At 54.0% G+C, this 15,963-nt stretch overlaps 2 protein-coding genes across 2 annotated transcripts; one reads left to right on the forward strand and one right to left on the reverse strand.

Annotated features, from left to right (window-relative positions):
* Positions 1-8,044: 8,044 nt before the first annotated feature.
* On the forward strand, positions 8,045-10,385 carry NRROS (negative regulator of reactive oxygen species; the record flags this gene model as incomplete). Its single annotated transcript, XM_082003893.1, has 2 exons — positions 8,045-8,167; positions 8,418-10,385. Exons 1-2 carry the CDS (start codon positions 8,060-8,062, stop codon positions 10,383-10,385), a joined length of 2,076 nt encoding a protein of 691 aa, XP_081860019.1. The 5' UTR covers positions 8,045-8,059.
* A 4,770-nt stretch (positions 10,386-15,155) lies between these two features.
* Positions 15,156-15,963, reverse strand: CEP19 (centrosomal protein 19; the record flags this gene model as incomplete). The annotated part of the gene is made up of 2 exons (XM_082003694.1): positions 15,156-15,517; positions 15,834-15,963. The coding sequence occupies 2 exons, from the start codon at positions 15,961-15,963 to the stop codon at positions 15,156-15,158; spliced, it is 492 nt and encodes a 163-aa protein (XP_081859820.1).

The raw sequence follows: 15,963 nt of genomic DNA on the forward strand, positions 1-15,963 counted from the left end.
CACCTTTTTGGGTTTTTTTGTTGGCCTTTGTTTGGTCATTTTTTTTGTGCCCAGGTGACAGAGCACATGCTGGATCCCATCTGACATTGGGCACCTGAGCCCTTCTGCAAGGTCTTGTGCAAGAGCAGAGCTCGAGGGTAGGATCTCATGCTTTGTAAACCGCCAAGAGATTTTCATCTCAGCTTTAGCATACAATTTTGTCTTATCCTGGAAAAATTAATTGACGCATGCAGAGCTGGAGCAGAGTTGGAACAAACATTAGTGGGACTTGGGAGTGTGGAATATGGAAATAAGTTGGTTTTAAGTGTCAACCTGTGGCCCAGCAGTCTCAACCCACCATGCTGTGCGTCTCTGCGACATGGCTTGTCTTTACTGGCAGACTGCTGGTGGCTCTTCTTGGAAGGAAAATGGAGTACAAGAGGGGAAGATCTACTTTATTAATCAATTCATCTGTTTGAACTTTCTCCCCTCTTGCATTCCTGTGTTAATTCAGGTCTCAGATTGAAAGGTGAAAGCCTGCTTTGAATCTCTCCCAGATACAGCTGTAGGGATGAGGTTTCAGATGCAACAATGATGTCACCTTTGTGTTAGAGTTTGTTTAAAAAAACCACAGAAACTTACATCCTGGCAGGTTTTTTCTCTTTTATTACGTGAGAGCAAGGAATATGCCCTATGTGCAAGAGGGCATACCACTCCTGGAACCCTGAAGACTGGCTTTGTCACTTGTCCCAGAAGTATTATGCTAGAAAGGAGGGATGCTGAGCCCCAAGGCTGAAGACCAGGAAAAGGAAGATGTTTGGAATGTGAACGCTCCGGCTTGCTTCCACCTCTGACTGCAGTCCACCTTGAGAGGAGCTGCTTGTAAGATAATGCTGCGTAGCAGGGCTGTTGGCTCTCCTGGCCAAAGCTGGATGGGATACGCTTAGCTCTGTAAGGAGCTGAGATAGTTTCACTTCCCTTCTCATTAATGACACAATTACTCACTTCTCTTAAGTGGAACGGCAGAGGGAAGGGAGTAGGTGTGACTACAGATGGGAGTAATTTTTCTTGCCACAATTTGCATTGCTGAATGATGTCACAGCAGTGACTTGTCCTTACCTTTTCCTGGTGACTTAGAGCCTCCAGTCCTGACAGTTTTGTGCTAAAAACTTTGGTAAATGTGCTGGAGTAGGTGGGTTGGGTGTTTTTAGTGCTTTTATTCGTTTATTTTATTGTACAGTACGAAACTGAGATCAATTTATCCGCATCTGGCAACCCTGTGGGAAAAACTTGGGCAACACTTTCAAGTCTAAGTGCAACCAAAGACCAAACTGTAGATCTAAGCAACCTGGAAGGAGATCCAAGAGGAAAGGTCAGTTGTCTTCTCTTAGCTCCAGGTACTTGCTTCTCCTGCGGATGCGTTGCAAGCAGTTCTCTAGAGCATCTGGACTTCCAGTAGTGTCTGTCTCAGATCTTGAGCTGTAAGGGAGTAGATGTACTTGGCTTCCAGCTGCTACAGAAATACAAGGCTCTGCTACTTCAATGCCTGATGCGTCCTGCTGCACGCTCTGCCCCGAAGACCTTGTGATCTGGATGCTCTGCCGCTCTCTGAGGAGGAGCTTCGCTTCAGCGTGGTGGTGGATCCCTTGTGCAGACCTCAAACCCCTGGCCTGGGAAAGGCGGGTGGGTGAAGGCTACGCGAGGCGGCAGGAGCTCGGCCGCAGGGTGGGCTCGGCCGCGCGTGCGGCCGAGCAGAGGGGAAATGAGATCACTTCTGTGGCTCTCCCTTCTGCAGCCCGCTTCCTCCTCATTTACATCTCGCACGCTGTCAGGTCTGGGCGAAGGAAGAGCGGCGACTGCAGGGACAGAGCTGCCTGTGCTGGACCTGCCTGTGGGAGGGGAACCGGGGTGCAGCCTCGTCCCCTGGCGCGGGGTCCAGGAAGCTGCTGTGGCCGAGCCACTGACTAGCTCTCCTCTTCCCTTCCCGCACAGCGCTGCGCTCTCAGAAACATGGTTTTGCTTTCTACTAAGACCTTTCTTCTGAGCCGCGTAGAGGATACTTGCACCTTTTGAAAACGAAAGGGTCTAAGGGCAGGGATCCTCTATGAAAATTGCTGCTGTGGGGCTCCTGGTTGGTGTCTAGGTCCTCGGTCCAATGTCCTCCAAGCCCAAACACATCATTTTCCCAACTGTTCCTGCTGGAAGCTCACCTGGGTCCCTGCGGGCTCGTTGCATGTTGTCAGTCTGGTGGGGTTATTTCCTTCCCTCTCCTCCCTGAGCTCGCGCAGCCCAGATGTCTGCAGGTGTCAGCAACCGGCATGTTGCCGCAAAGGCAAGCGAGCAAGCCCCATGCTCTGCTCAGAACAACCCAGAAGACTTTTTTGAAACCCCTCTTTCCATCAGAAAACCTGGCAAGAGTTAGGAGACTCCTCACAGCTGAAAATGGGGGAGCAAAGGTGAGCTTAGTTGTGGATAAATGGGTAATTGTAGAGCGAGAGCCCACCAGGAGTGTAGGCTGCTGCTGGAAAGGGAGCAGGAGCGGGATGGTGGAGTTGGCCCAGAGGAGGATGCCTTCAGTACGGGGAGATCCCAGGCACATGAGCTGCTGGGAAACCGGAGCCTGAAGCTTTAGTTTAGTGACTAATGTTAGTGCCAGCACATGTGTTTCCTTGGAAGAAAACCGAGTGTGGCTACGTAAACAACCAAGCAGGTTGTTTGGCTACGGCTGGGGGAAGAAAAGAAAAGCAGATTCTGAAGCTGATTGCAAATTGCTGATTTTTGTCTCTTGGTTTCCCCTGCACTGGAGGGAAGCTGTGCTGCTTGCAAAGCTCCAGTTCAGCTCCAGCGCTGGTGCTGTTGAGATGCCTGTGTACATCGATACATCCCTGCCTTCCTGGGATGGGACATGTCCTTCCCTATTCCCTGGGGATCAACTGGGTGCATCCCCATCAGCAAGGCGAGCTTCCAGAGCTGTAGTTTAAAGTTAAGCCATATACAGCTGGCTGTTTTAGCTTTCCCCTTTTGGCCATGTAACGAATGATCTGGTTTTTATGTTCATTGTTTATCTCTAATTAGAGGCAACTACCACTACCAGCAGCTTCTGAGATAGGGTAGACCTTCAGCTTCCCTTGTTTCATCTAGAAGAGGTGATTTAAATTAAATCACTTCTGCACTTGTTTGATACCTTTGTACTGCCTGTACACTGCTTCAGCTGAGCAGCAAAAGAAAATTTAAGGTGGGTTTCAAAGGTAAAATTCAGATTTTCTTTAATTTTCAGAGTTGTTGCTGACTACAGTGCCCGGGAATGAATGGCTGGAGGGAGATGCTGATCTTCACCCTGCGGCTGCTCCTCCCTTTCTGCTGAGGTCCGACAGGCGAGATATTGCTGCGATAGTCAGTTGCTCGAGCCTACCTAATATCTTCTGTAATGCTGTTTGCAGCTTCCCATGAGGCTGGAGAGCCTGATGTTTCTGTAGGTATTTATCGAAGCCTCCCTAGGCTCGTTTCCCAGAGCGGCTGGTTCTTCTCCCCATGTCTTCTTCCCATTGCAGGGCTGCTCTCTGTGTCCTCTCCTTGTCGGGCAAAATGCTGGAGACCGAGCAGAGCCAGAGGCTTTCCAGGGATGCTTTGTGCCTTCCTCCCTTGCAGACCAACTTGTTTCATTCTCTCCAGCTCTCCATCGCAGTGGGAGTAGAGGAAGCCCACGGAGAAACATTTCTGTTTCCCTTTGCCCTGACACCGCCGCGGCTGTGGTCCTGCTGGTGTGTGAACCGTGAGTGACCTTTCTCTTGGTGCTTCCACTCTGGAAGAAATTACGTTTCCTGCAGGAAAGCAAGGGGCACACTGAGGTGCAGCGATGGGGTTGCTGTTTTCCATTGCAGTTTCTCCTTTCCCGTGGGGTGCTGTCCTGGGTGCGGCGGTTCCAGGGGTGGCCGGGAAGCTGCCCTCTCATTGCAACTTTTCTTTTGGTTTGTGCTTGACAATTTGAGGATTTTTAAGGGAAAAAGTTGGTTTGGAGGGAAGAGGAGATGAAAGGAATGGAGGAAGCTCACTGGCTGTAAAACCTTAAGTGTATTCCTCGTCCTGTCCTACCGCTAGCGGGAATTGCAGCTGCAGGTGTGGACAACCACTCCAGGTGGCTGAATCTCCTTCAGTTTAATCCACCTGTGCCATTGAGCTGCATTGGAGCTTCACGAAGAGCTGATCAGACCAGCAGCTCCTGGCAGCTCAATCCCTTTCCCGTGCTGATACTAGAAAATCAATAAAAAAACCCCTCAGAGCACACACATCCAGTCCTTACTGGGAGGGCTGGATGGGGTCATGATGCTGCTTGAGAGGCAGAGGAGGGGAGCAAGCAGCAGCTTTGGGATGTTTTCAAAACCATCTGGCTGCAGGATGTGGGGAAAGTGCAACGGTGCTGCCAGCTGCCCCAGCGCGGAGCCGGCGGCTGCTCTGTGGGAGCAGCCCAGGCGTGCGGCTGGTTTGCGTGGTGGGCGAAACACGGCCGGATGATGCGGGGGCTCTCCCAATCCACGGTGCACCGTCAGTGAGCACCTTCCCTGCTGGGGAAAGGGGGTTACGCTGGCTTGGCTTCGGTCAGCCAAAGCAATGGGCTGGGGGTGAAGCAGGGGATGAAGCACATTGTTTTCTCTCCCAGCTCTTCCTGGGCTGCAGGGAGGAAACTGCTTTGACCATTGGGGCATCACCTTGGCTGGTGGCACCACATGAAGGAACCTCATCAGAAGGACTCCCATGAGCCTCCAGATCACTGGAGTGTGGAGTATTGCCACAGGTGAGGATGCTCAAGTTTTACAGCTTCAGGGCTCCCCAGCCCTGGGGTGAATCTCTGCTGGCTCCTGCATCTCCAAGCACCAGATGAGCGGTTTTGATGTGTGTTGGGCTTGTGGCAGGGTTTTGGGGATGAGGAGTGGGTTTGTAATTGTCAGCTGGTCTGAGCCCTTCCTGTGACCTCGAGCGACGCCATGGGAATTTTGCCCTGCTGCAGAGCTTCTGCCATCTGCTCCGGCTCACTTGGATGAGAAGTGCTTCTCTCTTTTCCTTCTTGATTTTTATACTTCAAACTTCCTTGAAAATGGAGGAAATGAAACCACAGGGCTTTTTTGTGAGTGGACATGGGAGAGCGCAGTCTCCTTCCAGAGAAGAAATTAAATTTAGGGTGAAGACAGAAAAAATAGCTCCCCAGTCATTGGTGCTAGCTGCAGGAGTTTGGGGGCCACTTGGTCCGGCGGGTGGAGGTGACCCAGGCTGTGTTGTCCCTTGGTGGGGTGCTTGGTGTGCCGCAATAACATGGTTCATCTCCGGACTGCTGCAGAATGTCCCGTTGGCGCTGGTGCCTGGGACATGGAGCATGGACGTTGCAGGGCGGTACCTGCTGATCCCACTGGACAGGGTCTTTTTGCAGGGCCGAATCCTTTCTCCATAGTTTTTAACCCTTTCCCAGCTATGTAAATCCAGGTAAGCCATTTCCACCCTCAGTGGCTGGATTTGCTGGGGATTTGGGGGTGCATGAGGACATGGGGTGGGAAGGGAGATGGGGAGCAGGGGTAGATGGTGGTGAGGAGGAAGGGGGCCTGCCTGTTCATATTGCCTTGGAAATGTGGATTTTTGTCCCTCTCTGCCTTGGCAGTTGTGGGAAAAAACATTTATGCTGACTTTCACACAGGGATCAGCACTTGGTCCCTCCCTGTATCCGGATGGGTCTGACCTGCAACCTGGGTGCTGGGTTTGCCGAAATCCTGAGCAGCCCCAGGAGACCCAGAGGTTTGCAGATGGTGGGATCTGAGCATCCCGAATCTCACCTAGACAACATGAGGGGCTGGGCGCTGGTGTCCCAAAGCGAGGACTCAACATCTGGGGCCATGTTCAATCTTGGCTTGGGATGCAACGGGAAGTAACAGCTCCACCTTCTTCCCTTGCGGGCAGCGCATCCCCTGGCTTCTGTCGAAGCTCCTGTGCTGGGCGCTGGAGGCAAGCGTGGGACCAGAGGCATGCAATGGGGACACGTGCCATGCAGGGGAGTGCTGCCCAGCTGGGGGCTTTTCTCCAGCCCCAGCAGGGTCGGTGGCACGGCTCTGCAGGCCAGAACCCCTCTGGGTCACTAGCTCTGCCACCCGAAACCCTCGCAGGGGTTTTGCTGCTGGAGCTGTGCAGAAGAATCACAGTGCAAGGGTTGTCCCCAGTGCTGGCTTGTCCCCAGGAGCAGCGGGAGAGCCAGGAGCTGCGTGGCCCTTGGCAGGGGCCGGTTCCCCCTGGCATCCCCCCACCGCCTGCCTGGCCCCTGCGGTTCCTCCTTGCTGGGGAGCTGTTTGCGAGTGCATGACCCGGGGTGTAAGTGCTGAGATCAGTAAGCGAAGTGCCTGGCCGCGCTCTCTGCCTCCATGTGACTGCAGTTTCCGTTAGCTCCTTCCGCAAAGGCTATATTAGCGCTAAGCGAGAAAGCGGGCGGGAGAGAAACCCAGCGGGTCGCACCTACCCTTGGCCCCGAGAGCCCCCCGAGCGCAGCCGAGGGGCCGCTGGCCGCAGGATGAGGTGCGGCAAAACCTGCACGCCGCCCCACGCGGTGAGTAACTGCCCCCCCAATAACCTTTGCTGGGGGGAAGACCCCGCCGTGGGTTTTTGGGGAGCCCTCCTTGCCAGCTTGCAGATCCGTGGCGGCCGTGTATCGCTAATGCCCACGCTCGCAAGAGCTGCGGCTGTGTGGGCTGGTGCCGGGGCTGGTGTGTGCTGTGGGGAGCACCCCGGGCGCTCCTAGAGCTCTCACATGTGGGCTCCTCCGCAGGGCTGCGGGCAGGGGTTTCCTGCCGGTGCTGCTGCCCACTCTCCTGGCCGGGCAGGTACCATCCCCGCAGCCCCAGGGAGGAGCGTGGGAGGATGGAGGCACTTCCGATGTTGGGGGAGGCCAACGCTGGGCACCAAAGAAAGGCTGAGCTGGGTGAAGGACAGTGTGAGCTTCTGCAGAGGGGTTCAGGAGCCGAAGGCGAGCTGGAGATGAAGCCCCTGTTTTTTGGGTGCAGTGAGGACACAGCAGGGTCCCTCTGCTGCCACCGTGTCTGGGTGCAAGGCACTGCTGGAGACCGAGGGCTTGGGAGGGTGCAAGCTGCTGTGTGTCAGCTCCAGCCCAGGGAACGGGGGCTTCCTCTCCATCCCCACCACATTAATGAATGCCGCTTTGATAAGACACCAGCTTAACACTTTTGGCTGTCCTAAGGAAAGAGACAAGCCAGGACGTGTCCTCTGCTCTCTCCGTGCTGCAAGGCTCCAGCTGCCCGGGCTGCCAAAAATAACCCCTCTTTTCTTCTTGAAGCACTGGCAATTATGAATACACCGCTCGCCGAGCCCTCGCTGAGACCTTGCTGCTCATTTGCCTGAGGTTCAGCTTTTCCCCAGATGCAAATGCTGTCAGCTCCGGTTCCACCAAGTCAGTAACGGGGCACTTCACGCTGGAGAGCCTCCGCTTCCCCGGGAGGACCTCCGGCAGGGACGAGTGCTGGAGGGGACTCAGTGGTGGCTGGGTCGGTGTCCCCTGGGGGAGCGTTTGGCACCGGAGAGGGGGGACACGAGCCCTGGCAAGGGGGAAGCCTCTGCTCGAGGGTTGCAGCAGTGGCGTTTGTGAGCAGCTGTGCAGTGACGAGGGTGCCTTTCCCACATGCGCTGCCCTTTGCAGGGACCGGGCTGCCACCTCCCAGTCCCTTCTCTTCTCCTGCCCTCCAGGCTCTCCTTGGTGGACCCTACGAGGGCTCCTGCTGGGGTGGGCGGGCTCAGTGCTGGGGCTCTTTGCGTTTCTCCATATGCAGCTTGTGGTGGCCCAGGTCTCCTGGGGAATGGTGGCCACCTCTACAGCATGTTGGGACCCCATTGCCTCTGGGTGCTCCTGGGGGCAACAACGGGAGCTGCACACCTGCCTGCAGGCAGCAGCCGTGGGCAGGAGGCCAGCGGTGCACAAGGATCACAACTGCTGTGATGGGCTCCCTGGGAAAACCTGGGCCTTTTGGGATGAGCAGTCTGCAGCTTTTGACCTTCTCACTTCTGTCTCCATCTCCGTAGGAGTGCTGCCACTGAGATGGAGGCCCCACTCCCTGGTCTCTCCCTGCTTCTGGTCCTCCTGGCAGTGGGATTGGGAAGCGGGGCGGTCACAGCCTGGACAACATCTCCCGGCGGCTGCGAGTTCGTAAGTCCTCTCTTGCAAACCCTCACCCTTCCGACTGTTTGGTCCTGCCCTGCAAAGCCCAGGCACCTCAGCATCTCCAGACCTTCACTCTCCTAGCTACTGACTTAGCTAAGGAGTGGACTGGGGTGCTGAGGCTCTAACCATAGAGCCACCTCCTCCATCCTCACTCTGCTCCCCAAACTTCTCCCTCCTCATCTCCCCCCATCTGCTGCTTCTCAGAGTGGCGTTACGTATCCAATTCTTGCCTTAGGTGCAGAGCACCGCCAACTGCACTGGGAGATGGCTGAGCTCCGTCCCAGGAAATCTTCGAGGTGATACCGAGGAGCTGTTGCTTGATGACAACACTATCCAGGTTCTGGGCAATGCCTCTCTGCTCTCATACCACCAGCTGCGGTGTCTTGGCTTGACCAAGAACCGGCTGGAGCTCATCGAGCCAGGCACCTTCCTGAGCAGCCAGGGCCTCCACGTGCTCTCCTTGGCAGACAACCTCCTTTTCACCAACTACTCGCTGACAGCAGCTGCTCTTTCTGCTCTGCCAGCCTTGAGGACGCTGGATCTATCTGGAAACCGGCTCACTGAGGACATGGTATCGGTTTTGGTCTGGAACCTGTCTTCCCTGGAGTCTTTGTCTGTGGCCAGGAACATCATCATGAGGCTGGACTCATCCGTCTTCACGAACCTGACACAGCTGTTGGAGCTGAACCTGGAGAAGAACTACATCTTTGAGATTGACCAAGCTTTTGAAGGGCTGCAGAGGCTGCAAAGGCTCAACATAGCTTACAACTACCTCCCGTGCATAGTGGAGTTCAGCCTGACCCAGCTCAGGGTGCTCAATGTCAGCAACAACATCATTGAGTGGTTTCTGGCCCTAGAAAGTGATGACCTTTTTGAGCTGGAGGTGTTGGACCTGTCCCACAACCGCCTCCTCTTCTTCCCTGTGTTGCCTCGGCAGAGCAAGCTGCACTCCTTGCTGCTGAAGGACAATGAGATGAGCTTCTACCAGCGCCTCCCCAACGGCACGTCCCTGGCAGACGTCACGGTGCAGTTCCTGCTCATTGATGGCAACTCCACCAACGTCACGACGGTCAGCCTCTGGGATGAGATCTGCCACAGCAACCTCTCCTCCCTGCGCCTCCTGGACATGAGCCAGAACCAGGTCTGGTACTTGCCGGAGGGCTTCCTGGCCCAGATGCCCTCCCTGACCCACTTGAAACTCAACCAGAACTGCCTAGAGATGTTTCACCTGTCGGAGGGGGACCCCTTAGCCATGCTGATAGAGCTGGACCTCAGCCAGAACCAGCTGGCAGAGCTGGAGGCAGAGGTGGACGCCGGGGACATCCTGCCCAACCTGCAGCTCTTCAACCTCAGCACCAACAGGCTACGGGTGCTTCCTCCTGGGGTTTTCGCCTACACCAGGAAGATCGCTACCGTGGACCTCAGCTACAACCGGGTCGACCTCTGTCCCCAGCCAGCTGTCGCAGGCGAGGCAGGGAGTCCCCCCTGCGTGGACATCAGGGGTGTCGAGAGCTTGACTCATCTCTCCCTGGCCGGCTGTGGTCTGCGGGGACTGGGCGGCCATCCCTTCCAGGGGACGTCGCTGGTGCATTTGGACCTTTCTGACAACCATCAGGCACTGTCCGGGGACCTGGAGTGGCTGCAGGACCTTGCTCTGACACTGCAGGTGTTGTCTCTGAGGAACACCAGCCTCTCCTCCACCGCAGTGGACTTCTCTGCCTTTAACAGCCTCATGCGCTTGGACCTGTCGGGGAACTCCCTGACCGTCTTCCCCACCTCGCTGGGCGTCCTGAAACTGCGCAGCCTGGACCTGCGGGACAACTGCCTCCCGGTGCTCCCGCTGGATGTCATGCGGACGCCGCTGGGAAAGAGCCTGCAGGAGGTCTACCTCAGCCGAAACCCCTACAACTGCTGCACGCTGGGCTGGTGGGACGCCCTGCAGCAGGTCAAAGGGTTGCACATCCCCGATGGGCAGGAGGTGACCTGCAGCTACTCCTCCCGCACACTGAGCCCCAGGGCGCTGCCCGAGCCTGTCCTGCGGAGCTGCCGCTGGCAGATGGCCGACCTGGCACTCCTCTACCTGGTGCTGGCTCTGCCCACCTGCCTGACGCTCCTGGTGGCCTTCGCTGTCATCTTCCTCATGCTCAAGCAAAAGCTGCTGAAAATGGTGAAAAGCCGGTGCGGGGTCTCCAACCCTTACTGATGGCTGAGGAGGAGGAGGAAGGGCTCAGGAATGGTGAACATGAGCAGGCTGTCAGGATTACAGGTGGTAATCCCTCTGAGGTGGGCGAGATGGAGACTTGCTGGGCTGGAGGACCAGGGGGTGCTGGGAGAGCTGCTGTTCCTGCTACAGCTGCCCTAAGGGTACCCGAAGGCTGCGGGGCCGTGGCCGGCGGTGGAGCCTGGGGCCGTGCTGGGCATCCTCAAGGGACATGTCTTCAGCAGAAGCCTTCAGTTGGTGAGAGCCAAGCAGACATGACACTGAACACCTCTTGGCCAAAGGGGCACGGACAGTTGCCCCCCAGTGCTATTTTTTGCCCGCATTCAGGCAGTACCTTTTATTTATTCACCCCCATAGCCAACTCTCTGCTGCGAAACATCCTCCAGCTCTACAACCAGCCTCCATGAATTGCCCCAGGCTGGAGCAAGCATTGTCTGGGTGCTGCGGAGGAGGGTCTCTGTGGCTGCGGCTTCCCCTGCCGCTCTTGCCGGCACCGGCAAGCTCACAGGCAGCCCTGGCCATGCACTCGTGTGCGTGTGATGATAAGACAGGCATTGTCAGCAGGGCTGAAAAACACGTTTTGGGGTGTCATTCCTGGGTTAAGTCGTGATCCTGGCTAAAAGAGCCCATTAAAAATAGCCCATGTTGCAATGATATAAAATATTGACTAAAAGGCACGAGAATAAATTATATGGGCAGTAATATTTTATCATCAATTTCTTTTCCTCCAGCAACTGCTGGATTAAACAGATGCAAAGGAGATAAAAGATGAGAAAGCCTTCCTCCTTGTGCAAGCCCTGCTCTTGTGAGCTGTCGGCTCCAGCAGCGTGGTGAGGTTTCCTCCACCCAGCCCTGGTCACAGCACGTATCGGCTCTCCCGTACCAGCAGCGTGCTACCTGGGGAAGTGCTGCATTGTTCCTCGGAGGGTTACTGTGGGTGGAAACGAGAAGTGATGGTGGATTGTGCTAACTCAAAAGCCCTGCTGAGAACTAGAGCAGCTTTATTCTTGCAGCACTGTTGGGAAGTCTCCAGTAAAACGCAGTGTCTGCATTTAATGGGAACACGGGGCGCAGGGAAGCAAGTGGCGGTGCCAGCGTGGGCATGATGGGGGCTTGTCTTTGCCTGGACTCAGATGAGCTCAGTGGGGTGATTGTGGGCTGAGCTGGAGCCAGCCGCATGTCACTCCACCTTACACGGGCATTGTCCTGGGAGGTGGTGGAGAGAGATGCCCAGGGCTGGTGTGGGGCTGGGAGTAATGCCAGGGGGAAGCGCAGGCAGGTGCAGGCAGCAGGAGCCAAAGCTGGCAGCAGGGCAGCATCCTCCCTGGTGCAGGCATGGGGATGAGGACCAGGGTCAGCCACAGCCCAGACATCACCGGCCACATCTGCAGCGGTGAAGCAATCTCCGAGCATGGCGCCAGCACGCGGGGATGCTGCTGAGCGGGGAGGGAGGCTTGGAGGTGGAGTGGTGCATCCCTGCCTGTTTTTGGAGATGCTGCTGCCTCAATGTGCAGGCAGCCATCAGGTGAGGATGGGCTGCGGCAGAGCTGGGGGGCCAAAATGGAGCTGGGGCAAGTGCTGCGGAGTCATTGGTGAGCCTTGCATGGCTGATTGCTATGCTGGGCTGGAAAAAATGGTGTGGGTTAGACCATGCTGGACCAGCCAGCAGCACCACTGGGGCCAAGTGCTGGCCAGGCTCTGGAAACCCAGCTGCCAGATCTGTCTCAGAAAACGGCTGCTTTCTGGCCCTATTTTAGACCAAAATAGACAAAACCAAATCAGGCCCCAGCTGGGGAATCCCTCAACCTATTTCAGCCGTTCTTTTGCCCGTAAGCCTCATGCCCGAGGGACAACAGTGACCTATAAATATGTCCCTGCGGGGTCCTCCAGTGGGTCTGTGCTGGCACTGGGTACTGCAGACGCACTTTGGTGTCTCCCTGCTGGCAGGGTGCCCCTGGGGCCATTTACCCCTGCTCTGGGTGCTGAGTCCGGCCTCGGGGTGGATGCATGTGCTTCATCCACTGTGGTGGCCGCTGCTGCTTCTCCTTTTGCTGGGGGGATGTGGGGTGCAGCTGTGGGCACGCACATAGGTAGGAACCCGGGCACCTGGACCATTGATAAATCACGGGCATTGTTGCTCATATTGAGCTGATGTGGGGGATACTTGGACGTTCCTCCATCACAGGACGTGTCAGCAGCTTCGCCCGGGCATGGGGCCACAGTGCTGGCAAAGCCTAGGCTTGCCCAGAGCTGGCACCTGGAAGGCATGTCAGGGCAACAAGACAAGCTTCTACTTTGAGAGTGCTTGACATCCTTACAAAGCTGCTGTTGGTCATCTTTGCAAGGTTACAGAGATAGGGGAGGTCCTCAGTGACTGGAGAAAGGCAAATGTCACAGCCATCTTCAGTAATGGCCTAAAAGGACATCCTGGGGAGCAACAGGACCGTCACCATAGTGTTGGGAAAACCATGGAGCGTGCTTTCTTGGAGCACATCTCTAGAAGAGGGTGGCTGGCAGCAGTCAGTGTGGATTAACCAAGGGTAAGTCATGCCTGACCAACCTGCTTTGCCTCTTGCGATGAAACAGCTGGATTTGTAGGCAAGGGGGAGCAGTGGGTACCACTTCCCTCCACTTCAGCAATCAATACCGTGTCCCACAACGTTCTTGAATCCAAGTGAGGATGTCATGGTCTGGATGGGTGGGCAACCAGCCAGGTAAAAATCTGTTGGATGATCAAGCAAAGAGGGTAGCAGTTAGTAGGATGCACCAGGAGGCTGGTGAGAAGACATGTACGGTACGGGTCTGATCTGGGATCTGTCCTGTTTGACGTCTTTGTCCGTGATCTGGAGGAGGCCATGGAGTGCCTTCATGTCAGGTTCACAGATGAGCCCAGATTGAGAGGACCAGTTGATACTGGGTAGGGCTGCTGTCCTGAAGGACCGGGGTGGGCTGCAGGAATGGGCCAGAAGTAACTTCATGATCCAGGGAGGTGATCAGCCCCTCAACTCAGCACTCATTAGACCTCATCCGGTGAGGATGGCCATGGCCAGGGAGGGGGTGCAGGCTCCATCCTCTGAGCCCCGCTAGGACAAAGCCAGGTGCAGGCTGGGTGTGGAGGAGAGGTCCCCATGGGTCCCCTCTCACCCAAGTGTGAGATCTTTAAATGCTGTTAAGTTGCAATTTTTGGCTGGAAACAGAGAGGCCTGCGCCGGACACCCACACATCTCTGTGGGTGGAAGAGCTGAGTCAGGCTTTATTTTTTTTAATTTTTGGCAAATGAGGCATTGGCTTCCATTCTTCTTCTGAACTGAAGCCTCCCTTGGACAAACATAAGCTCACTCATCTTCTCCAGTGACGACGAAATACAGTGGTTTAATTGACACTTGTTTTCAGATTTTTCACAGAACTGGCTCTGTCATTTCAGTGTGTTGGAGGAGAGCTCTTCCAAACCTCACCTTCTGCACTATGATACGGTGTCTTATTGATAAAAATTGACAGGTTTTACTTCATTTGTGGTTGCCAGAAGGAAGACAGGAAACAAATTGGTCTTGGAGGCACTTTACAACTCCTCTTAGTTACCTCAGGCATGAGTTTGTTGAGGACACTCAACTTAGGGTGAAGGCCCATCCCATTCACGACCCTCACAAGCCACCCTGATTCAGAAAGCCAAAACCAGGGAAGCTTTTGGAGTCACATAATTTTCTAAAGAATCCTAAACTTAGTCTTCCAATACTTACAAGAGAGCAGGATTTGGCTAGTACAAACCACCTGAGGTAGACAGTGGGATTAAAAACTTCAGTGGGATAAGTAAAATGTTTGTTTGCAGAGATGAATTTCTCAGTGACCATCAAAACACTACATAGAGGACCTCTTGCCGTAGCTTTACGTGTCACGTCAGGCACTGTTCAGAGTGAGCCAGGAACTGCAGTCTGATGAGGCAGCAGGGGTAAAGGTTTTGTTTTACTCTAAAAACGTTTAGTCTAGAAACTCTTTGAGTTTCTACCACACTTTTTGGGGGATAGTTTAAGAACATTTTCCCAGAACTGAGCACTTACTAAGAAAGCATCGCCTAGTAGTACAAGGAAGCAAAACACCTCACTTCATCAGTTTGAAATCGCTGTATTTACAAAAGTACTTTCAAGACTAACTTACTTGCTAGATATTGTGTTTCTTAAATACAAGGATTTATATTTGTGCAAGCTGAAGCTGGAGATTGAAGCATCACTCGGGAAATGAGAGAGTAATGTTCTCAATGCAACATTGATTCATCCAGAAAGACTAGTATATATTTAACATTCCAACAACTAATAATAAACACCATACATATACAATAAAGCTCTAACATTGCTTTCAAGACATAAATATTTAACACTTCCTTTTCAGATGAAGCTGAATAGAATCACAGCAAGGCAAGCTGATGAGGTTTCAGCCAAAGCTGACTGAAAATAAATGAATGAAAGGATACATAATTTAAAATTATTTAGGCACTCATACATAGGAAAAGACTAAAAACACCCAGTAATTTCAGCTGTCCAATTTCCATTTCGTCAAGTCTGGCTTCTTAAACAAAGTTGACTTACACCTGGAACTGCTGTAGCACCTTAGGCCTTGGGTTCTCCGTGGCCAATGTAATGTGCGTCAATGGTGTGAACGGAAAATGATGCAGCAGGATACATACGCTGACACCATTCTCACCGTTAGGACTGCGAGGTTTGTATCTGAACTGCCCATCCAAGACATCTTTGTCCAGAATCAAATTTCTTCACCTGACTCCACGTCCCAGCCACAGGACTCCAGCTGCTCATCCTGTGGAAACTCAACCTCAATGTCATAGATGAAATCTGGGTCGTCCTTCTTCTTCCTGTTTTTTTCAAAGAGATCATCCATGATGCTCTTCCTTTTGGCTAGTTCCTTGTCATCTAGTTTGTTCATATCCTCTTCTGGATCAATAGTCTGTTCCTGACGAAACTTTTCCAAGCTCTCAGCTAGGCTTTCTCCACCCAGATGACCTTTCAGCAAACTGTACAGCTTCTTTAGCTGACGCAGTGAGACTCGTTCTAGGTAAGCCTTGTGCCGAGGGTTATTCTTCAGCTGCTCAGCAGCCAAGCTGCAGTCTAAAGAGAAAGCCACCATGAAGAATTACAGCTGCAAGCAAATCTTTTCCCACAAACAGATCCTCTTCTCCCAAGCCCTCACAAGTGAGACCTCCAGACATAGCAGAGCCACTGCTCAGGTTAAGATGGAGCCCTGGGCTCCTCAGAGGAGAGACTGTTACCCCAAAACAACCCCTCTTTGCACTCCCTCCATGCTGGTGAGAAGCTACCCGGCGGTTACTAAAAATGCTGTTACTAAAAACGCTGTTACCAACTACCTGCTCTTCTCACTGCATCTGGAGAGGACTTGGGGAACGCTACAAGTAACGCACCACACCTGAGAACTTGGAGAAATTTCTGACAGGCATGATGCGCTGGCGAGTCTTCTCCTTGTTGTCGTCTTTGTAGATCAGGATAATGGATGGAGGCTGAAAGCAGATGCCGCACTTCTTTGCAATGTAAGTCAT

The sequence above is a fragment of the Phaethon aethereus genome, assembly GCF_964289735.1.
Source record: "Phaethon aethereus genome assembly, chromosome: 9".
Classification (NCBI taxonomy): Eukaryota; Metazoa; Chordata; class Aves; order Phaethontiformes; family Phaethontidae; genus Phaethon; species Phaethon aethereus.